Raw genomic sequence first — 24,631 nt, forward strand, 5'->3', positions numbered from 1 at the left:
TTCAGTTGCCTCAAAAAAGGCTTCAGCTGCCATACTTGATGTCCCAGGCTAACACATCTACTCAAGACAAGCTGATATGACACACAAAGCATGGCAGAGCTACATCTTGCTGCAGTGACAGCTGGCATACCCTAGAGTGTCTAAAATGACGCTAAAAATTGTGCTTAGAAAACTGAATCCCATCCCTAAAGTCAAGGGATATGAATATTTGTGTATGTGTATGATATATATCTTTCTGGAGACTTGTAGAGATATCATCTGTCCTTTTTGTGATTGCAGTGGATATTCATCAGTTTTTAGCTGTTTTTTGTTTCATTCATACGCACGTTTTTGGAGGAGGGGGAAAAAATGTCTAAAATGAACAGAATTATGTTGTTGTTCTATATAGTTGATCAGTGCTGTAAATTCCTGTTCATTGCAACAAGAAATCAACCTATAATACTGATCTTTTCACATTTACTTCTCTGTATATTGTCTACCTTGGCTTTTTCAATTTCATTTTAATAATTATTTTTAAAAATTCTCTGCTTTGATCCCTCTTGGACAGGTGTGTCTGGTCCAAATCAGGCCTGCATAAAGTAGCTTTGGATTTGTTTTTTGTTCCCTTAAGAGAGCAAGAAAACTTCCACTGATGATGAACTTTTGAATTAATATTTCTGTCCAAAGCTATAGGCCTATCCTATGGGAAGAGCAAACCTACAGATAGGAAAGTGAATTTTATCTTACTTGTGGTTAGACTGATGCTGTTTAAAGTTACCCTTTGCAGGGAAGAGCTTCTAATGTTGAATGCAGATACTCATGGCACCCCTTTTGAGGCATGTGCACAAAAAGAGAGCGGGAAAGAACAAGGAAAAACTGAGACAAGGAAATTTCTGTAATGTTTTAATTCATTTTTTATTTTATAGTGCTAGTAAGAACTAAGTTTTAGTAGAATATGTAAGATAATACCTATTTGTAATTGAGCAGTCTGTCAAGTGTCTGCTAGTATATGGGTAGATATTTTGGCTTATGAGACCAAGGTATGCGTTGTTTTTTCCCACTGGTGGAGCCATTAAATCTATGCCACTTGAATTCGTGAGAGGAATTCATGCAATTTGCAGAATTGTTGCTTGATTCAGCAATGTTTTGCATCATTGATCCTGAGTGACAAGGCATATATTTTCCAGAAAAGATGTTTTGTTGTTCTAGAACATGAAGTGACATAAGAAATTGTACCTCAATAAATCACGTTGTGGAATGTTGTTGAGGAAACCTCTGTAGCTAGAACATCTGTGCAAAGTCATTACTTCCTCCAAGGTATGAATGTTTTAATTTCTGTTAGTCTGGTTAACTTGTATAATAAACAGATTGATTAATATTAATTATATTACCATTTATTGTAATTATTATATTAATAGAAATAATATGAAATTACTTTTCATTTGTTTGTTTTATAACTACTAATCTAACTTGATTATTTGTCAAGCATTTTTACATGGTTCCAATATAATGTATTGCTTTCAGGCAGTTGAAGTTTTTTTTAGTGTTTGGATTTTGTTTTTGTGGCAACTATGTGATACTACTTAGATCAAAATGGGACACTTCCTTGCCAAAAAATCCTGTCTGTAAAGATACAGAACYATTCTTTGTAGGGGATCATAGGCATTCAGTTCTTGCAAATTATTTTTATTAGTCTGAGTCTCTTTCTTTCCTGCACTATACAGGCTTGAAGTTGGGCGTTTCCCACATTTGTGTATGTTGTCTTATTTGCTAATACATTCCAAAAAAAGTGTGTATAGATAAAGAAGACTCACTTAACTGATCAAGAAATCAGGTTGTGGCCAAAAAACTTTTGACTTCTTTTGTTTTTCAATGCCTTTATTCTTCTCATTGCAATACCTGAGCACTTCTTTTCTGTCAATGTATTTAGGGAAAAATAAGAACAATTTATGTTTTCTTTGACTGCAGTGTTCAGACAAGTAGTTGTTGTCTCTCTTTTGTTTTTCCTGGTTCCTTAGTTTCAAAGGCATGGGCTTGTCAACCGCCTAGGTAGAGATCATTTGGTCCCTGGAAGGAACAAGATAGGCTGTTCTGTAATGATGTCTGCCTTTTTTTTTTCCTGTGGCGACTTCAAGCAGAAGTGAAATTAATCAAACAGAGGCAATTAATTACTTTGAGGTAAGTTCTGAAGTTTCTACAAATTGTAATACCTCTGTGGCCTTGGAGAAAATTAGTTAGATAAAGTAAAATCAGATATGCAAACTGCTCATATGCTTTCTTTTTTTCCAGCATCAGAAGCAATACAATCCAGTACAGTTACATTTCTTATCTTTGTTGTAAGTGCTATTGTAGTGCTGCTAAGTCTGTCTTTTGTGGTTTAAGGCCCATTACAGGATTGGTCAAACTCAAATGCATTGGTTATGTGCACGTGATACTGAACATGGCATGCTGGATGGCCTGCTTCAAATGTTGGAAACAGCACACATGCAGTAAATTAAATTGTTTATTGCATAAAAATTATATTTAATAGTCATTGCAAAATCTAGTTGATTTAGAAAACGTAAAAAGAAGATATAGTCATCCACATACCTTTTTTCTTTTGGTCAGTTTTGACTGATGCCAGTCAAAAACTGAAATATTTTTAAAATCTGCTTTATTTCAATGATATCTTTCTTTTAACAGAAAAAAAAAATCTCCCTTACATTTAGGATTTGTTTGATCATTCTTGTACCTCAGGAAGTGACTCAAGATTACCATTTTTAGTGCAAAGAATAGTAGCTCATCAAATAATGCTAGTAGAATGTGTAGGTGGGTCAAGAGTTAATATCTTTCTTTAGGAATGAATGGTAACTTAATATGAATATCAGTTAACTTGATATGAGTTTTCTTCATTGGAAGGAAGTTCAGATTTGATAGTTATTCAGCTGCCTTTTTTTTTTTTCTTTAATGATCTCCCTATGTATGGTACCAAAACAACCATGGTATTTCACATTTAAAGACAATAATCATAAAATTATATTGCAGAAGCAACTTTATTATTCTCCTGCCTTGCATATTCTGTGCATCTTTACCATAGGTGAAGTAAAATTGTAATTAGATATTAGAAACTATCTCCATTTCTTGACTCATCTTCTAGTTTTTAATAGAGTATCATTGCAGATATACCAGAGGGGATTACTAAAGTTGCAATTCATTGAGTGATTAAGTTGTAATTAGTTGATTGAGGTGTGGAGCATAGCTAGTCTGGGTGATTGCTTTCCACTTATCTTTAAAGAATGCTGCACCCAATGAACAAATACTGTATGCCCTTTGTCATTTTTGTGAGTCTGGTTAGGGAACCACTCAACTCCTCTTGTGGCTCCCTTTGGAGCTATGAGAATAAGAATATGTTTGCTGGACCCTCAACTAGTTACGGTTCTGCTGCAAGGGATTTAAAGATTTTTAGAAAGATGAGCGCCCTTGGAAGAGAAGGAACGAGAAAGAGCAGTTGTCAGCCCTACCTTTCTTCAATGATACTTCTCTGTTGAAGAACAAAGATTTGAGATAGTAGACTTCTACTCTCAGTTAAAGATGTATTGCTATCTTTATTCTTCTCTAAAACTGAACACTTTTGCTTTAGTCATTAAAGAGCGATCATTAAAAGGGGGTGAACTTGCTTATAAAAACCTATTGCCAGGTTACAGCTATATGATCTACTATAATAGCTCCAGCATACTCACAATGCTTCTTAAAAATCCTGAAACTATCTCCATCTTTAATCATACTATGAATGCTAAGAAGCAAACAACTGCTAACAAGGAAAGTCTTGTCTTTAATATACATCTATTTAAAATCTTTTCAGCTCTGAAAAGAAATGTATATAATATAACATTATTCAGCAATTCAATATCAATTTTTTTAGGAAAAAGTCATTATGAAGAAGTCTGGAGAGGTCAGTGCCAAGGAGAGAATGTTGCTGTGAAAATCTTTTCATCACATGATGAAAAATCATGGTTTAGAGAAACTAAAACTTATACTCTACATTTTCAACGTAAGAACATAGTGGGTATGATTATTTCCAAGTAAAAAAAGACTTACTTCCTCATTTTAGAAATAAATATATGAAAAATCTTAATCATTTCATTTTAGGGAAATATTATCTTTTGAAAACAAAAGGAGTTTTCCAGTATTTTAATTGTTCAAATTTATAATGTGCTTGAAATTTTTATAGAGAACTTTGAAGTGTCTGAATTATGTCATTGGAACTTTTTTTTTTCTTACCAGCCTGTAGTTTTGCAGATGATTATCTCTCTGGTTTTGTTTGTTTTATTAAAAAGAGGTTGGAAAAGAACATGAACTATATGACACAGAGCCCTTTAATTTTATTTTTTCAAATCAAAGTAGCAAACATTTAGGCTCCCATATATGTTAACGGAACTGAAGAAAAGTGTCAATTGTAAATCTGTCTAAAATGATTGTTTTCATAGCTTATTCATGTACTTAAATCCTAATCAAAAACAATTTTATTTAATGAGTTGGTGAGACATAAAAATAGTCATTAGAATAAGACACTGTAAGTGGAATTAACCTCTTTTTAACAGAATACAATTCTTACTGAGAATTCATAGTCATTGGCACAAAAAGATGGTTTGTAAAGAAAAAAGGATTATGTTTTTGGTTCTTTGCTTTTTGTTTTTTTATTCTATTAATGTTAATACCTTGTGATTGATACCTTATGGTTCAGGATTTATTCACTTGTACAGAGAAAATGCTAGATGGGATAGAAGGACCGTGACAAAAATATGTAATGGCTGTTTGGTTGCATTGTGCTTCACAAAAGGTTGTTACGTATGTCAGGTACCAGTGCTGATAGTTCAGGTGACTCTAAAATCATTGATCTAGAAGCAAGGCAGAAACATAGCAAGGATAATTTCTCAGTAAGTTATAAATATTTTTAGGAAAGGTTCTTAATCCAAATTCCCTTCTTTATTCATAATGTTTTTTTTCTAAACCTTCCTGATGTTTGGCACTTGACTTACTATTTAATTTCATAATATTCCAGATAATGGTGAAACAAAAGTACAAACTATTACACAGCTATTTTAAGTGTGCAAAATGGAGTAATTCTGTTATGTCTTTATAGATGTAGATTCATATAACTTAGCCATGTACTCTCTGCACAGTGTATTTTTAAAATAGGCCTATTTTGTATGTTCTTCTGAGGAAAATAGTTCCATAAATATATTCAAAGCACAGATTTTGCTGAGATTACTGTTTCAGTCATATACTCAAGCAGGCATTTGCAGTAGCTATAGAGAAAGGAAGGTATGCAGAGCTAATGTTCCTGGGATGAATTAATTCTACAGGGTTGTTTCTTGCTTCTTTGGTAATATCTATAATTCCTTTGTTTTTTGTTACTAGAACAGCTTGTTTTTATTAGCTTTTTTCAAATATTCATTACATATTCCCTCTTTATTAAAGAGAGAGTAGTGATAGTAGATTGCTGTCACAGCTGACTGAATACAGTAGTGCAGTATACTGTTCATATAAAGTGCTTGCACTGAAGGCAAAAAACAGGCATGGGAACTTCCATTGACTGGGATTTGACTGAGCTTTTTACAAAACTTAAGTTGACTTGATAGGATCTAGTAATCCATTTCACAATAGCAAATAGAAAATTAAGGTTTTATATATTCATTTTTATTATATAATTGCAGGAGAAGTTCCATCTCCTCCTTTGAAGTATTTGACGCTGTACCTCCAATGATAAATAAGCCCAGTTTGCTCACACTATGTCTTAAAATATAGGAACGTGATGCACAGAAAATGTGCACATTTTGAATGAAGAGAACAATGCAACGAGTTTGAACTTTGTGCTGGAAAGAGATGAAGTTTGGCAGGTTCTCAGTTCAGGGAATGAGTTTTGATATTTAGAAAACATTTGCAAGAAGATAATGCTTTCTAGAGATGAAATGATTTGTTTGTTACTGTCTTTTTTGGTGATTAGATCTTATTCCTAAGTTGAATATGTAACTTTTTTCCTAATTCTCAGACAGGCTGAAAAATTTCAATAGCTTCCTTTGACATGTTTCCATTACAGAGTTAAGAACAAAACATTTGTAGGAGGTCAGTTACAAAGCTTCAGCCAGAAAAAGATTGCTTTCATCTATTTCAGGTTTGTTTATCAGTGCATTCAGATCTGCCCTTTAAAGACAAAATTCTTTTACAATAATATTTACTTTAACTGGAAGTTCTGTTCATTTCTCGCTGTATTGAGGTCTATTTAAAGAATCATAGAAAAAAAGGGCTGAAAGATTCCAAGAAATCATCAAACCTTTCATACTTCTCCAAGTTAGATAAGCTATACCTATGTTTTGACAAATATTTTTTTCTATACTATTTCTGAAAGTCTCCACTGACAGATATTCTACAACTTCTTTAGACAATACATTTCATTGCTTCACTAGCCTTGTCTTCGGAAAGCTTTTCTTGACATCTAACCTGAATTTTCCTTGCTTCAGCTGTTGTGGAAGGAAATAAGATATGTTTAACACAACTTGTTCTTGACAAAATGCATGTTGACTGTTGCTTGTCTTGGCAGTGCTAAAAAATAATGTCTTGGACGATTTATTCCTTCTCTCACCCCCCCCCCCAAAGAATCTAAACAAAGTTGACTGGTATATAATTTCTTAGTTCTTTCCTTTGTCCCTTTTTAAAAAGAAGCACTGCATTTGATCTTTCCAAATCTTTTTGTACACTCTCAATCCTTCACAAGTTGTCAAAATAATATTAGAGTTCCAACATTACATCAGCTGTTTCTTTAAACTCCTGTAACGAGCTAATCACCTTCAACTAATTTGAAGGAAATATTCTGATCAGTTTTCACCCTTTTCTAGCCTTTATGATTGAGAGATATAGTCAGCTAGCTAGCAGCTTCAGTAATATCAAGGATTAATTAGCACAGATTTAATAATCTCCTGTTAGAGCATTTCTGCACAACTGTAGCACTCCAGCTTTTCTACATATTTGGTTTGATATTAAGTAGGTAATACTGATTAATTTTATGTGACAATGCTAACTTCAAATCTGTATGAATCAAACTTTTACTTTAAAGTATTTTGTGTGTTAATTTTAGGCCTTGCAGTAGTGAATTCCCAGACAAACAGCCAGTTAGATGTCAGAAATAATCCCAAAGTTGGCACAAAACAATACCTGACACCAGGACTACTTAATGAATCTATTTTGGTTGATTGCTTTGATGCCTATAAACATGTTGACATATAGGGATTTGGTCTTACTTTATGGGAAATAACAAGAACAGTCAGTAATGGTGAGTTTAAAAAGGGGGAGCAGTGTTAAAATGGAGTTTTTCTAGGCATGTAAATAGAATTAGGGATCCCTTGACAATGTTTTAACACATTTTATTTTATTTTTTATTTAATTAAATATTTTAGCAATATTAAAATTGTATTTCTAATACAAACTCTCTTCTGTAGCAACAATAAAGAAAAAAAAAACCCAAATATTAACTTAGCCAGCCAGAAAATCAGTATGTCAGAATACTGCTTCCTTTGCTGCATTACATTTGGAAACATGCCCTCAGTGTTTCCTAGAAAGAATGAGTTTGTTCTGTTTATGTTGCACACCAGCTTTCTAGGGATCGAGATGGAGTTGTTCAGCGTTTTGCAGAAATGGTACTTTTAAAATTGCACATTGTTGTTTAGAATGGCACGTTTTGCTAGTGTGTCAGGTACTCAGAATAAGCAGCGTGTTTTACAGGGATACATAAATGATAACATGCTCCTGCAGAAAAATTCAAAGAATCTAAGAGGGAGGGAAAAGAATGTAAAATCCAGCAACAGTTACTAGCTCTAAACCTTTGATCTGTTCTCAGCTGTTTTATCTTGCCATTCACTGTTTTTTTCCTTTTTTTTCCAGACTGTTTCACTTCCATTATTCTTTTTTTTTTTTAATTTTTATTCTAATTTAAGTAACATATAGGCACATTGATTTCTTTTTTTTCCAATTTACATTTCCTAGTTTAATTGTAAAATCCTTCAGGTGTTTTTTTCAAAGGAGAGGTTCTCAAGCTGGTTGTTACAATGATCCAGAGACACCCAGCTGGTTATATATCCTGATTAACCGTGATTTGCAGATGTTACAGTAAGAGACCTAAAAGTAATTAGATTATTTGGTTCAGTGTTAGGTTAGGTGATATAAAGGTCATCTCCACAAACAGGAAGGAGCTCAGAGTCACAGTGTCAGTTAGGGGAAGCCCAATAACCCAGTCAGAGAAAGAACAGCCCTGCGCCGAGCTGTCCCAGGAGAGTCGTGGGCCAAGGCCCGGGTGTGAAACCCTGCTGCCGAGTGAGCTGGAGAGGCTCTTCGCCTCACCTGACAGCCTGAGGGGAAGTTACTGCCTACAGGGGTAGGGCACACATGATGGGATGCAGTGGAAGAACATTTGGGGATTGCACAAGACTTACGGGATGTTTAGGGGAAGAAACAAAGGCAGGAAGAGGAAGGGATCAAGGTGGTTTGGGGAGGAACAAGTGTCTGTTCTGTCTTCTCATGCAACTCCATTTCTAAGCGTTTTTCTGGGCAAGGGGCTGTCTGTTCTGTGTGTATAGAGGTCTCTGTGCCAGCAACTGGAGTCTGGCCATGGGTCACAGAGGCCTGTACGTCTGTGGCGTCAACAACTGAAGTGACTGGAAGAGTGAAATCAAGTGCCAGCAACTGGAGTGGGGACTACAGGTCATGGGGGCCCGCGTTCCTGTGGTGCCAGCCCCTGGACAGAGTAAGGGAATGTATGGCAGTGTGTAATAGCCTGGCTTGTGATTGCTAGCAATCTGGCCAGTAGGTCAAGTGGCTTAGGAGCTGGGTATATGTGCCTCTCTGAGAGTGAGAGACCAGCCTGGGTTGGCTGCTGGTGAGACCAGAGGGTCAGGCCAGCTGCCAGAGGGACTGTAGCATATTGGGGGATTGATGGAGAGGCCAGTTTGCATGTGTGTCTCTGTTAGGAGGCAGCTGGGGAGAATGAGGATCCAGGACAAGTTACTGGGTAGACTGCCTGTCTAAGCCCAAAAGAAAAGTGAATATCCATTTTATGTACAGCCAAAGACATAGATGTGTAATCACTTACTAAATACTGTTATTTGTCCCCTTGGACAGTGAGTCAAGGCCAGAAAGGAGATAGCATTTCTACTTACATGAGCATTGCCCCTCTCTACTATAGTACAGGAGTACCAGAGTTTATATTCAGATACTTGAGTTTAAAATATGTATTTTTTCCTCACATTTTAAAGGGGTCAGTTTTCTAGCCCTCAAAATCATTAGTCTGCCAGTGTAGTTTCCCTCATGTCCAATTTCTGAAATTGGGGGGGGGGGACTTTTTTTTCTAATATCAAGCCCCCAGTATTGTTCCAGAAATCAAATTGAAATGATTTTCCATCCCATTAGAGAAGTTTTCTACATGAAGGTACTCCATATTCTTGCAGGCAACCCTGACTTACATAGAGGTAGTCATGAAGGTAGCGAATTGATATAGTTACATTAATTTATAACTCTATTTTAGAAAGTACAAAGTATGAAGAGTACAGAGAGTATAGAGTACAAAGGGAGTATAGAGAGCAGAAGTATAGAGTGTAGAAAGCATCTGACCAAACAGCATAAATGTAAATATATCTTCATGACATATATTTATTTTAGACATTGTGTTTAGTATCATCTTTTCTAACATAGATGGACTTAGTAATCAGACTTTACTGATGCAGTTTTTATATGTTAAAGAGAATGAATGGTCTTGATGTTTCCATCAGTTCACAGTCTGTTTTTGAAGTACCCATTTCATATACTCTGTTAGAAAGAAATGTGTTTTCCTTCACTCAGCATTCTTATTTGTAGAGAAGCAGGTAGGTCTCTAATTCCATAACTGATTTCAGGATTTTAAAATTTAGACTTTCATATGACTCTAGTTTCAAGTCATTTGCTCTATAGAGAAAAGTTAGGCAACATAAAACAGAGCCAGATTTTTTGATGACACCTTTCAAGATGCCTCCTTCAATGAACATGAGATCTATTTTGAGTTCATTTTCAAAACTTTAGAATAGTTTCTTACCTTATGTTCACTGATGATGAAAGAATCTTTCTTACTTATTTACTCCCTTCATGGTGAATTGTAATTTACGTCGTACATCTGTTTAATCACTTTGACCATCCTTCCAGGGATATACTCCATGTATGCACCATTAATTCTTTGCCTAAAGAGAAATTCTGTGAGCTCTTAATATGTGCCACACATTTAACTTGCTTAAGATTAACGGTAGATGTTTTATTTAGTATTAATTTACATCTTTGTTGCCTTTAATTTTGTAGCTACGTTGCTTATATATAACATTATCAGTGTAGCCGCACACTGCTTCTGATGCATGTGATACCAGGTACCAAACCTTACTTTTGTGTGTGTTTTACATTTTAATATAATTGCTGTGAAGGAAACACCTTTTTTGGTTTCCAGTAATTTGAAAATAAATTAATCTTTCTTGTACATTATTTGGGAAGTCAACTATTAATGCTGCCTGGCATCTAAAGGGGAAAAGAATAAAGTAGCTAAGGTTTGCCTGACCTTTATGTTTAAGAATAAAACTTCTTTGAAAGAGTCTTCATTGCGGCAATCTGTCTTTCTCAGGCTGAAGAAACAGGCAACATGCTCACTAGCTAGCTAGGAGCTTGTTACAGACATCCTTTGGATATGCTGGTCCCGCAACTGGATCTACCGTGGCAGTTTGCACATAGACATATCTGAGGTAGTAGTATAGGTCTACCTAGTCCCAGCAAAGAAAACAGCAAGCCTCAGGCTAACTACTCAACATGTGCACGTGTGCTAGAACTTTGGCACTGACTTACTATATACTTACTCAGTTAATATACAAATTAGATAAATTAACACTAATTAATGTTTCAGTAATTTTTAAGATAAGGAAGCAGGTTTGAATGCTAATCATAACAAAATACGATGAGTTAAGTATTCAAGCTACTACAAAAAAAGACAAAGCTGAATGAACAGACTACAAACATTTTATCGTATTCTAAGCAACACAAAATACAGCCTACAGAGTACAATATTCCTTTTTCCGTAGCATTTGACAGGAGCAGCAAAAACATTTTTGGTTCAAGGTACATTTGCAGAAGGGTTTCTGTCCTATCACCAAGTTTTAAAAATATGCTGTCAGGGTATTTATAGCAAACTGCTTTACACTGAGACATTTAATTAATTCAAAAACAAAAAATCCATTTCTCATTGTTAAACATGGAGTAAGAATTAATTTCAAATGGCTTCTGTTTTGCTTTTTTTTTTTTTTTTTTTTTTTTTTTTTTTTTTTTTTTTTTTTTTTTTTTTTTTTTTTTTTTTTTATTGGAAAATTGTAGCCTGCAAGTTTAACATACAAACTCAAAAAAAAAAAAAATCTTTGAACTTTTTTTAGAACCACTGAATTAAGAAGTACTTGTACTGTTACTACTGAATGCGAAATTTTAAAAGCTGATATTATTTCAAAATTCATTATTGCTTCCTTAAAACAAACGAAATAATTCCAGTGGTCTCACTTATTTCTTCTGGAGCTGAGGTTGTGACCAGGAGTGAAAATCCAGAGACTTTAAATTGCCCAATACACTACCATCTTTTCTCTGCCTCTTTGCTTGTGTAATAGTTACTTACTACGTTGATAATACTTCACACTTGCATAACATTTGGGGGAAACAGACTACAAAAACCACATTACCTGCTCCTGATATTCACCTTCATCTGAAATGAAACAAAATCAAACCATTTAGCATAAGAAGTGGGTGAAAAATTGTAACTAATTGGTTCAGGTCCCCTTGTATTTTCAGTGAAATTAAATCAGCCCTAAAATTTGGCCATTTGGCCAATTCTGCTTTTGGATCTGCTTCCACCTAGTAGTCCAAAGAAAAATTGTGATTCTGATGAGATACCAGGCAGATGCAGAATTAGAAAAAGTCACCACAGAGTTATGTTTTGGGGGGAGGGGGGGGAGAAGACAACTATTTAACTTTATATGTAAGCCCTATTATTTAAAGATAAAAAGCATTTCTGTCCTCTGACCTGAACATTTTTTTACAGTCAGATTATTTTGTCTACTTTTCGGTTTCTTGAATTCACAATTAAAGTTCTGCAAGTACCATCTATCCAGCAGCAGTAAAGCTACATTCTGAATATTTTAACAGCATTCTTAACTTGTTTGACTTCAAATTAAAATACAATTAATTGTACTGTCATCTCTTACAGCTTTGCTCCACAAAGAAGCAGCATGATTTAGTTGCTCTGTACTGGTGATTGGAGTGTTTTCTGTGTTGCCTTGTGTTTTGTTCTGTTTCATTTTGTTTTCCGGACCTTTTGTGATACGATACTAGAATTAATGGCTTACTACACTGACTCCCTACAGATTCTCCAGACTGTAGAAGACCTATGGAGTCATTAATAGCCTGGTGGCTTGACAGACTGTCTTTGGAGGAAGGAGTTTAATGGGATGATAGGCTGGAAAAAGGATACAAGCAATATGTGGGACACTGAATTTTCTGGTTTTTTTAAGATGTTTACTGTTTCACTATGGCCGGAGAGTCTGATAATGAGATGTTAAGCTGTTTATCCAAGAAGTCTGGAACTGTCAGAAGCTGGCATATTCACTTTTAAATGACCAGACTTATTAAGGCAAAACAATTACTAGCTGTGAAATAAGCAGTAATTTAAATTTGTTTTGAAGTCGTTGGATGACTTAAATTTAAGTTCTCCTGAATTCTTAAAAAATGAGATCATTTGTTTTTACAGGAAAAAAAAATTACTCAAGGCCCTGCTGTGTAGAGTTTTCTTAAGTTACAAAGTCTTTTTGTAATTAGAATATGTCTACACTGTGCAGTGAATCTTCACTGGTTAAATTTCTTTCATGCTGCCATGGATAGAAACTTCCCATAGCTGAACTGTACAAGAGACCACAGTGCAGACATAAAACACTGATGAACTAAAGGGCTCTAAGAAGAGCAGAAATAGTAGCAGTCAATAGAGCATTTCAGGTTCTTTTCTAAAACTGAAGTCTGTAATATCCATTACTGAGTTGCATGGAGTTGTTGCATAGGTAGTGAGAAGGTTAACTCCTCAGACTAGCTGAGACAGCTTCTGTATCTCTGTCCTTAAAACTAGACATGAGCCATTCTCAGTTGCCCAATGGGTTTGTGTTAACACTTACCTGAGTGCTTTTGGTAGCTTCACAAAGAGCAAGGAGTTAAAGCAGATTATGAATCAACAAACTTCAGCAATGACAACATCTTAATCACTTTACTTACCGGATTAGCTGTAAATGGGATGTTCCTCCAGTTTTAAATATCATCCCCTAATAGGTAACCTATGTTTTGTGCTGTTTAATTCATTTCTCCCCCATGGTCACTGGATATGTGAGATCATTTCAAGTAGAAAATAACATTATGTGGTTATACAATAGGCTTACAATCAATAATTAAAAAATAATAGGTGGAACTATATTAATAATTCATATATTTTATACAGAAATAATTCAATAGAGGTCTCTGCCTCCTTCAAAAGAGTCTCTCCTAAATATTATTTCTTTCCTTAGCCTGTGCTCAACCTGTTCTCACTCTCCTGTCATTCCCAGGCCCCCTTACTGCTCCAAAGCCCTTCTCCTGAGCAGACTCTTTCTTCCTGTCACTACCTCTAACCTAACTTAAGCCTTACTCTACCTTCTCCTGCCAGTCAAGAGCTATCAGCCTATAACATTTTGGAAATCTTCTGATCAGTTCAGTTGGATAGATGGTCCCAGCTTGGAAAAAATAATGCTGTTCTCAATTAATTCTATTTATGGTCTAAAAGATTTCAAGTGCATAAAAATGATAGGAAGATCAGTGACTAACAGGCATTGCAAGCATTTCCTGTGAAGAAGGGGAGGAAGCAGTCACTCCTGCTGCCCGGTGTGTGACAGCACCCAGACCCATGGGAAACCCAACCCCAGAGGTTCCTGTGCTTATAGGAGCAAATGTATTTCGTTTTTCTCGCTAGAATGCCCATCACTGCTGCTGCTTCTACAGGCGTGCTCCGTCAGCCCCCTGTTAAATTCGTGTATGCTTCGAAAGATTGCTTTGGTTTCTCCTTCTTCTCGCACCTGTGCCTGCCAGGAGATAGGAGCTGCTGCCCCGGCCGGGGCGCCCCTGTGTGGCCGTGGTACCTAGGCGGTACCATGCAATACCAATACAATGCAGCGGCACGGCCCGCTGCGCTCCGCGCGGCAGCCGCTCTCCCCGTAGGGCAGGCAGCCCCCGCTGCCTGAGCGGAGCTGCGCCGGCCCTGCTGGGCCCTTTTGGCGCAGGACGCTGACACCCCAGCGGAGGAGAGGCAGGGCTGCCTGCGTTGGGGCGTTGCGCTGACGAGGGAAAACAGGCGAGTAAAACACTCATCCTTACAGCCTCCCGGTTCGAAGCCTGTCACTTTGTGGCAAAGCATCTTCCTTTTGGCTGTCTTCTCTGCACGTGGCGGGGTGGAAGCGGGAAGCCGCTGGCCGGGCGGGCGGCAGTGGCGGGCAGCGGCGCGGGGCCGCCGGCGCCGGACGCGGCCGCCCGGGGCAGGGGCGGTGCTCGCTCTCTGGAATGTCCGCGGCGTCCGGGCAGGGGGCGGGGCTCGGCGCGGGAGCCGCAGCCAATGGGGGCGCAGGAGCGGCGCAGAGCTGGGATAGGGATGGGGGGGGGGGGCAGGGGGACGCTGCCGGCGTCAGAGCCTCGCCGCCTCTCCCGGGGCAGGAGGGGAGTCGCGAGGCGGGATCTTGGCGCGCCAGCGTGCCGCGGGCTCGTGAGCGGGCCATGACGTTAACAGCCGCTCTGTGGCCCTGGACCTTGCCCTGCCTGGTGGCGGCCGCGCTGCTCTTCCCCGGGGCGGCCGGTGAGTAACGAGCGGGGAAGCGAGGCGGCTCTGCAGGTCCCTGCTCGGCAACATGGCGCAGGGGCGAGGCCGGCCGTGGGGTGCCGAAGCCCGCGGTGAGGCGGGCGCAGTGGCGTCGTCCGCGGGGACAGAGCTCGGTCCGGCGCCGCGGTGCCTCCCGCCCCGCCGCAGCGCGGGGAGGGTTCCCGAGCGCCCGGGGAGGGGGGGGGTGGCACTGCCGCCACCCGCTGCGCCCACACCTGCCCCGCGGCTCAGGGCGACAAGTAGCTGTGGGGCCGCAGCAGGTGAGGCCGGGGGGCTCCCCTGCCTTGCCCGGGTGCCCGCGGGCAGCTGTCAGAGAGGGGCCGGGTCGCCTTCCCGGCGTCGTTCCCCTTCGCGCTGTCCCCGGCCTCCCCGCACCGTCGGGGTCCGCCTGCCCCTCTGGGAAGCTCCCGCCGGCACCCCTTGCGCGAAAGCTAGCGGGCTGGAGCGGAGCGGATGCACGCAGCTGAGCAGCTTGCTTTTGTGCCAGGTGGGATGCAGGGAGGGGCCCGCCTTCCCCACCCCCTGCTGGCAGTGCGGCAGTGCGGCCCTTCTTTCACCCCATGGGATTACGTGATTTGGGACCAGGGCTTCGGTCTTCTGCTGTCGTGCTGGGAGTAGGTAAACTTTCAAGGCTGTGGTTTGAGATGGATCAGGAAGGAAAAACCTGGCTTCTGTATTACGATCAGAAATGTTAGAACAGTCCGTGTTTTCCATCACTGTTCTGATAAATCAGGAAAGCCTGTTTAGTTTAAGAAGGGCTCCAGACGTGGATAGGTCGATAAGCATATCAGAAAGGTTATTATGAGTCAAGGAGCTCTGTGCAAAGTATGGAAGGCTTCAGCAAAAACATTATTTTAGAGACCAGGGAGTTTAGGGTTAAGATTAGAATTGCCAGATGTCCAGAGAAAAGGAGTTTTATGCCCTACGTGAAAATGGAGTTGTAAATAAAGGTTAGGTATATAAAAAAACAGTTTTAAAATAATTTTGCTCAAGTTTTCAGTAAGGAAAGTAGTATTGAATTAAAAAAAAGTGAAGGCCAGATGTTTAATACAGAGAAGTATGGTGGTAAAATATAGTTTCCCACATTAAAGTTGGGATATCAGTTAACTTTCTGCCAGTACTAAAAACAGTAATTAGAAGACATCACAAACGTAGACAGTGGCAAATAACTTTTAATAAATTGATCGCGTTGCCAATACTGTCATATGAATGAAAAATGTGAAATATGCAATGCTTACATTATGCAGTAAGTACTTAATTACATTAAGTAATACTTAAATCCACAATCCTCAATCATTTATGGGCATGTCAGTTCTGAATTCTGTCGAGGAACGTTTTTAGGAACAAGGCAGTAAATAGCTACTGGAATGAAACATGACATGGTCTAGCCCAGCTTTTCCTTGATAAACCTAATTTCATACTGCTGAGATAGCAGATCTTGTCAAAGAAGGAAGTGTAGTATTTCTTATTAGTTAGACATGAGTGAAGTTGTGAAATGAAACCTGGAAAATGTTAGTAAAACTAGAGAAAGTGCAAATAAGGAGGTAAGAAACTGACTGACAGAGATGTCATAAGGTTATTTCAGAAGAGATTGATTGAGGGAAAATTCAAGAATCATGCTTGGGATGGATATTACTAATAACTTCCATTTATGACTTTAGCACTAAAGCTCAGTATAGGCCATCTAAATTTCCTGCTAATTCAAGATACCATCACTTGATTAGGATTTTGTATAAAAGAAATTGAATGACCACAAGGTTTAACATATTGTTATCTCATTGTGGCACTCTCTAGTATAATTGATAGGACTTGAAATTCAGCAGTGGAAGTGATAGAGAAGGAGAATTATCCTCCTTGTATGTTAGTTGATCATGGGAGGGTTGAGAGCCACTGGAAACTAATGGTCAGTAGGCCAGAGATTATTAAATAATCTGTGTGAAGGAGGTTTTAAGTGAAAGTTGTCTAGGATATTCATGAACTCAGATAGTACTGATGTATGTAATTAAACTTGTAGAGGCTTTTATCATTGTAAATTTCTAATAGTCTGGCTTTATAATGGGAATAAGAAAGCTATTCGACTAAGTGAAATAATTATTGAATTTTGAATTTGGTGGAACCTGTTTATGATGAGGCTGGTTCTTAGCATGAGTCAGCTTGCTGAATTTAGTGCAGGGAAATCTGCGAGGTCCTATGGGTCATCCTCAAATCAGAAGATTTCTGAAGCCTTCAGCGACATCTGTTTATCCTTTTCCGTGATGGTGGGAAGATGGCAAAACCATCAAAGTCAATTTTACAATTTCATTCTTTCATTCTGTTGTGTTGTAAGCAGGATTTTACTGCTATCTTTGTTTATTACAAGCATTTGGCTTTGTTGTTTCTATTTATTAATGAAAATATTCACTAATTACAAGCTCTACTTTGCTTTCTCCTCTTCAGGAATTATAGGTTTCCACATAAAAATATAGCTTGAACCTGTAGTAGCCATTTTAAATTGTGACTGGCTATGATTCGGACAACCTTTTCGCTTTTTTATCTTATTCTGGTTCCTTAAAATTTTCAGGCTTAAATATTCTGAAGTTATTTTCATGTCAGTTAATATTAGAGAATTTTTGTTTTGTTGGGGGTAGATTTTTTTTTTTAACTGGCTACCTTTCTGCAACAGCTATAAGCTTTCAGAGGGAAACAGATAAAAGCTGTGAATTTATGAGGAATTCTTCCCTAAAATGTCTCTTGTTGGAATCAGTGAAAATCCATTTAGATCTGGTAACTAGGTATTGTGAAATACTACTTTATATATGTGGTATCATTGTACAGATTTTTCTTTTATGTTGTATTGGTGTGGTATTTAATTCAGATATAGCTGAGCAGAAATATGTAATCATTAAAAATTTGGGGGTTTGGGGGGGAGGGTTACATACTCTAATTTATGTATTCGCATAGAAAGTTGTATGTGAAGATGTGCTTGGACGTAAAAGGAGCTTTGAAGGAAATCTTTCTTTCTCTCTAAGACATTTGTTAAACAAAGTTCCAAACACTGGGCAATGAGGATGAAAATGAATATCAAGCAGTTGTGCAATTCATTTTATATTGGCCAAACTGAACTCTGAGTGAAGAAAACACTATTTGAGTGGTAGGGAGAAGAAAGCACAACAGATGATGCTTTTAAAAAATGCAACTTTAAACCCCAGTGCTTCATAACTTTTCAGTGCTTCAGTTCTCACTTGTTTTCCTGTTGATGGGTTCATATCTCTGTTTGTCCTATATCTTTCATCCAGATCGACAAAACTTCTCTTAATCAGCCGTTGCTAGTGCAGTAGTTTACAGATCTGTTCTAACTTTTTAAGACAGAGTTCAATCTGCAACTGTGTTCACCACTGTGTATAATGGGCTCCTGCTCCCATTTCCTTTTCCCGCTGTACCTAGTTGCTTCTTCCACTTCTCAGATTCTTCTGTGAACTAATTCAACTCACAAAGACACATAGTTTCTATGTTGGTTTTTTTTACAGTTTTATTCACTTTTGTTTTTTCCTGGGTTAATAAATTGAATTGCCTCATTAAGGGATTTGGCAGGTGCCAAATGAAGCGTAAGGTAAATAGCAGACGTGGCTGCAAGTAGAGGGAAGGCCACTGAGGTCTCCTTTAGGTGGCAGTGAAAGTTTGGGTGTGATTCTGTGAGACTGGACAAGCTGGTCTGAGTAAGCTTCAGAACAAAGATTTCTCATGTTCTTTTTTGCCTTCTTGGAAGCAAGATTTCTCACAGTGAGCTGTGAACTAGATAAGTTGTCCTAAGGGGCCATCAGTTGGGCACTTCTGTTTGGAAGTGATAGTTAAGTGCTTCAAGTCTTTTAAACCTATTTCCTCCCGCCCCTGCTTTTCCATAGGCTTGTCTTGTTGTTACCATGCAAAGGACAACTTAATGTGTCGTGATGTTTGTGAACAGGTAAGTTTATTTTAAATTCTTCAGCATTGAAATCATGCCTATAGACAATGATGTAGCAAGATCAGGGCTATGGATAAATGACTATGTGTGTATGAATACTATTCAAAAATCTATTTACTTGCTTTATTCATAAGGTAATACAAAGAACAGTTTGTGCTAAATTCAAGCTTGGAAAATGTTCTTCCACAGTGTATGTTTAGATTTTTACCTTTGAGTAATATGTTGCCCAGCTTTATGCAAATATGTATGTGTATATATATGTTTTACTGACATACAGTTTTTATATTAGAATTGTGTCCTTGAATCATACCTGTTCCCTTTTCTTGCCCTTGTTATATATTTTGGAGCTATTCAAGCACTTAATCTGGTTATGATTAAGTTTATATTTATTTGTGATTACACTAACAAAATCTTTTAGTTTAAATTCCTCTTTTCCCTCCCTGATGTAGTTATAGAGTGCAACCAAATTCCCCTTCGGCTTTCCGATTGTTAAGCCAAACAAGGAAAAGTATTTTAGTCCCCTTGCGTAAGATATTCTCTCAGTTCCTATAGTTTTTCCTGCAGCCCTTCCAGCATAAATTTCTCTCTTTGAATACAGGTAAGCAAAATTGTACATAAACTTTTGTATAAACAAAAGTACCACCCAGTCTTAAGAACTGTGTTAAAACTTATGTACAAGAAAGAGAGAACACAGTCCAATATATAATCAAATTTAATTGCAGGTATTGTAGTTGCATTGAGTTGGTGTTTGGAATAATCTGTCCAGCTCTTTTATCTGTTCTATTGGTTTGTAGTTCCCAATTTATCATATGAACTCCTGTTAGTTCTTAATGAAAGGCATTGAGCTTTACTGTCAGATTTCATCCCATTTTGGTTATACTGATTCTCATTACTTTCTAGAATTTTCTATGTGTTTTTGTTTTTTGGGKTTTTTTTTGTAAGATATTCTGATCTTGCCTCATATGGATGGTACCTCTCTACTCAGATAATGAGCATAATTCAGAATCTTTGTAGTGAGACGTCTCACCACAAATCTAAAGAAGAGAGGCGTCCCCAAATTGTTCCATAAGTGGCTGTCTGTCTTAGCTTGGTTCAGGCAGTATGCTTTTATGAGTGACCCATTTGATATTGGCCAACAAACAGGATGAAGTGGATATCTGCTGCTATTCTACTAATTTTCTTGTTCTGTAGCTTCACCATTTTATGCAGCACAATTTCAAATGCTTTAAGTCCAAGTTCTCTCTTTTAATCCATCTTGGAATGTATCATTTGATACTTCCCCTATTGTTTTAAAAATAAAATTTATAGAATAAAGTTTCACATAAGTGGGGGGTGACACTAAGGGGAAAGATTTGGCTGAATAATTTGCCTTTCTTTCATCTTTCCAAACTCCTTGTCTAAAATATTTGCCATGCGCTTCTTGCTGTGTCATGCTGTACCAGCCTGACATGATAGATTAATTTTAAAAAAGCCCTTTCCTCCTGGACTTGCTAGTTTGAGCCATAGAACATTGTGAGAAGTTGCCTGCCAGGCAGAGGAGTAAAGAGAGCAGGCTTGTGCCCAGTATTTCTATTTAATGCCTAGGGAATGCCATGCAAGTAGGGTGCATGGACAAGAATTTGGCAGTTAACACAGCAGTTTCTTGTAGAGAGAGACTGAGACTGGACCTGTTATGTGCAGCAAGACAGTCTCTGGTGCTGTCTAGGGCAACCACTCATGACATGTTGGAGGCCTTGACCCAGAGGAATTCCTTGAGCAAAAATGGGGCTGTTCAGGTCTTGGGCTGCAGGGAATGCTTGGTATCTCTCCTTGAGTCTGGGGACAGTGGCACATAATTTGAGGGAGTTGTGCTCTGGTCAGCTTCCTGAACTGTTAGATAAAGGAGCTGAGGAAGGAAGCATTGCCTCTGAGAGCATGGATGGGAGATAGGCTCTTCATGGAGACCTGCAGGGGTAACAGCCTGAACCCTGTGTTGCATGGAAAGAAGGATGGCCAGGGGCTATGCTTAAGCAGGTGGAGGCTGGAAGCTTGTGACTTCTGGCAACAGGAAGAAGGCTCTTTTTTTGTCTTTGGATGTGCACTTGCAAAATAGATCTAGGGCCCTGGAACAGGTGAAGAGGAGCAAGCTCCGCTGGGGAGCCATCTGGGCCTAATCCACAGGTTGCAAACAGTGCCATCAGAGCTGCTGATAGTAGTCAGATAGTCCCTTCTCTAGAGGATGGAGGCACTCGTCTGCTGACAGCTCCTTGCTGTCTCAGGAGGCTTATTGTTTAGGGGCTCAGATCTAGGATGTTGATGAGATTGCCAGATTTGTTTGGCTCTCAGACTGCTCCTTGGCCACTCATCTACATGGGCACCACTGATACTGCTGAAGGAGCCCTTGAGTGGGTGAACGGCAACTACAGTCCTTGGGAGGTAGGGGCACAAGAGACCAGGTGGGGTTCTTGTCAATCATGCCAGTTAAGAAGGCTTGAATAAGGCCAGGATATCCCGTTAACTAGTAATTCAACTACTTTGAGTGAGACTTTTGAAAAAGGAAAACCTGGATTACAGATTTGTTTGTTCATTCTTCAACTAACCTTATGGTTCAAACATCTAATTTTTTTGATAGTCTTAGTGAGTATTATTCCAAGCTTAGTTTTAGTATCTCCTTCATTTAGTGATAGCTTAAGTCTGTCACATACTTCAGCAAGGAACAAATGGGCCTGTCTTTCTTTAATGGGCTTTTTACCTAAGCGTATTTCTGAGGAGGCTCACAGTGATACAGTTCCTGGTAGCGTTCATCTCTATACTGTTCCGGAGGTCTCTATCCAGATCCTCCTCCAAGTGTAAGAATGGTCCATCCCGATCCTCATGAAAGCCAGTAGATGTGTCAAGAGGCTGGCTTAGTTAAGCAGGGCAATCRTGACTGTGCTTCAATGCAAAAAGGCAATATACAGGTGGTAGAAGCAGGGAAAGGTAACAAAGGAGAAATTTATAAGCATTGCCCAGTCGTGTAAGGGTGATGTTAGGAAAGCCAAAACTCAGCCAGAATTGAGACTTGCAAAGGATTTCAAGGGCAACAAGAAGACCTTCTGCCTGCTACAGCAGTAGTTGAAGGCTGAACAAGGAAAAAGTGGGACAGTTGCTGAATGGGGTGAGTGATTTAGTATCAGCAAACACAGATAAGGCAGAGGTACTGAGTGTATTCTTTGCCTTGGTCTTCATCAATAAGGTCTCCCAGGCCTCCGTTCCTAGAGAAAGGGTTCAGGGAGGAGAACTACCAGCCATGGATGAGGACTGAATCAGGGATCAGCTGAGAAGACTTGACCCATACGAGTTCATGGGACCACATAGACTGCATCTGAGGGTGCTGAGAGAGCTGGCTGATGTCCTCGCAAGGCTACTCTCGATCATCTTTGAAAGATTGTGGAGCTTGGGGGAAGTCCCCAGTGACTGGAGGCAAGTAAATGTTGTACCCATCTTTAAAAAAAGACCAAATCTGGGGAACTACAGGCCAGTCAGCTTCTCTTATGTCCCTGGGGAAATCGTGGAGAGAGTCCTCTTGGAGCACATTTCTGGGCATGTGAAGGGTAAATCATGCCTGACCAACCTGATTGCCTTTGATTAAAATGACTGAATTTCTGGATGAGGGGGAAGCAGTGGGTGTCATTTACCTTGACTTTACCAAGGTTTTTGACCCTGTCTCCCACAATATTTTTGTATCCATGTTAGGATATTACAGTTTCGATAGATGGACAACTAGATGGATAAAAAGTTGGTTTGATGATCAGACTTAGAGGATAGAAGTTAATGGTTTGCAGTCCACTTGCAGGCCAGTAGAAAGTGGAGTACACCAGGGGTCTATCCTGGGACCTATCCTGTTTCACATCTTTATCAGTGACCTGGAGAAGACAACAGATCACACTTTCATTGAGCTTGCAGGTGGCACTAAACTGGGAGGAACAGTTGATAATCTCAAAGGCAGAGCTGCCACCCAGACGAAGGGAGGAACAGAGGAATGAACCAACAGGAACTGGTCATTATGAAATTCAGTGCGAAGTCCTGCACCTGGGAAGAAAGAACCCCTTGCAACAATACAGGTTGGGGATTGATGGACTGGTGAGCAGGTCTGCTGAAAAGGACGTAGAGGGTACACCAACAGCAAGCTGAACTTGAACCAACAGTGTGCCCTGGCAGCAAGGAAGGCATTCTGGGCTGTATTAACAGAGCATAGCCAGTAGGTCTAGAGAAGTGATTCTGCCCCTTTAGTTAGCACTTGTTAGACCACAGCTAGAATACTGCATCCAACCTTAGGACCCTTATTATAGGGAAGATGCTGATAAGCTGGAGCAAGTTCAGCAGAGGGCTGCCAAGAGGGTTGGGGGGCTGGAGCATATGCCTTGTGAGAAGAGGCTGAGGGAGCTGCGCTTGTTCAGCCTGTGGAAGAGCGGGGACCTCAGAGCAGCCTTCTGATACCTACAGGAAGGTTGTTGAGAAGACAGAGCCAGAGTCTTCACAGTGCTGCATAGTGGGAGGACAAGAGGCATCAGACAAAAATTGAAACCAGAAAATTCCAACCAGATATACTGAGATTTTTTTTCCACCACAAGARCAACAGTGGAACGGAGAGGTTGTGCAGTCTCCATTCTCAGACATTTTCAAGACCTGACTGGATAAAACCCTGAGCAACATGGTCTGACCTCCTGCTCTGAGCAGGAGGTTGGACTAGATGGCCTTCTGAGATCCATTCCAACCTGAATTATTTTATGATTCAGTGACCCTGGAAGACCCCAAATACTACTGCAATTTTTCTTTTCTTGCTCTCTTTTCTGAAACCCAGTCCCTCAGCCTTTTGGTATGTCAGAGATTCCAGCATCCTAAATATTTTTGTGGCTTTCTGCTGGACTCCTTGCAGTTCATTAATTGCACTGAAGAGGCACAAAACCTGACATGATATTACAGATGTGGCCTCATGAGTGTCAAATAAAAGGGAATGGTCTTCCCTCAAACTGCTGGCAATGCCATTGCTAATAAAGCCCAGTATACTGTTAGCTTTCATTGCTGCATGGGTGTGCTGCTGACCCATGTTCAGCTTGTCATCCATCAGGACCCTAGTCCTTTTCTGAAAAGCTTCTTTCTAGCCAGTTAGCACCCAGCCTATACTATTGTGTGGCGTTATTCCATCCCAGGTACAAGACTTTGCATTTGCCTTTKAACTTTTCAAGCATTCTGTCAGCCCATTGCTCCAGCCTGTTGGGACTCATCTGAGCAGCAGCTCTACTCTCCAGCACGTTGGCCACAGCTCCCAATTCTAGATCATCTGTATACTTGCTGAGGACTTTTTCTGTCCCATTGTCCATGTGCCTAATAAAGGCATCAACAGTAGCGGTTTGACTCCTAAATTATACTACGTGTAAGTGGCCAACGCTTGAACTTTGAACTGCTGACCACTAATCTTTGAGCCCAGCCAGTTTGTCAGCCACCTTGTAGCCCGCCCACCAWTCCAATCCATGTTTCACTGATTTTGCTCTAAAAATACTATGAGAGACCATGTTAAAATCCTTCTTAAAGTCAAGATAAACAACATTCACTGCTCTCCACTTTTTTACTAAACCATTCTTTCCATTATAGAAAGTTGTCAGCCACAATATGCCCTTGATTTGCCCATGCTGGCTGTTCCCAATCACCTTTTTATCTTTCATGTGCCCTGACATGGCTTCCAGGAGGATGTGCTCCATAATCTTCCTGGGGACTGAGGGTAGGCCAACTGG

At 39.4% G+C, this 24,631-nt stretch overlaps 1 protein-coding gene and 1 long non-coding RNA gene across 2 annotated transcripts in view; both read left to right on the plus strand.

The window, feature by feature from the left end:
* The first annotated feature begins 329 nt into the window (after positions 1 to 329).
* LOC112977188 lies at positions 330 to 4,166 on the plus strand. Its single transcript, XR_003257350.1, has 3 exons — positions 330 to 1,296; positions 2,118 to 2,157; positions 3,881 to 4,166. It is a non-coding gene; the product is annotated as an uncharacterized LOC112977188 (long non-coding RNA).
* Positions 4,167 to 14,840: 10,674 nt separating this feature from the next.
* The window catches only part of RECK (reversion inducing cysteine rich protein with kazal motifs), a 75,428-nt gene continuing 65,637 nt past the window's right edge, over positions 14,841 to 24,631 (plus strand). Inside the window, exons 1-2 of the mRNA XM_026089234.1 lie at positions 14,841 to 14,914; positions 18,820 to 18,878. Coding sequence (XP_025945019.1) covers positions 18,855 to 18,878 — 24 coding nt within the window. The 5' untranslated portion in view covers positions 14,841 to 14,914; positions 18,820 to 18,854. The remainder of the gene's footprint in view (positions 14,915 to 18,819; positions 18,879 to 24,631) is intronic.

The sequence above is a fragment of the Apteryx rowi genome, unplaced genomic scaffold (genome assembly GCF_003343035.1).
Source record: "Apteryx rowi isolate R43461 unplaced genomic scaffold, aptRow1 scaffold_802, whole genome shotgun sequence".
NCBI classification, from domain to species: Eukaryota; Metazoa; Chordata; class Aves; order Apterygiformes; family Apterygidae; genus Apteryx; species Apteryx rowi.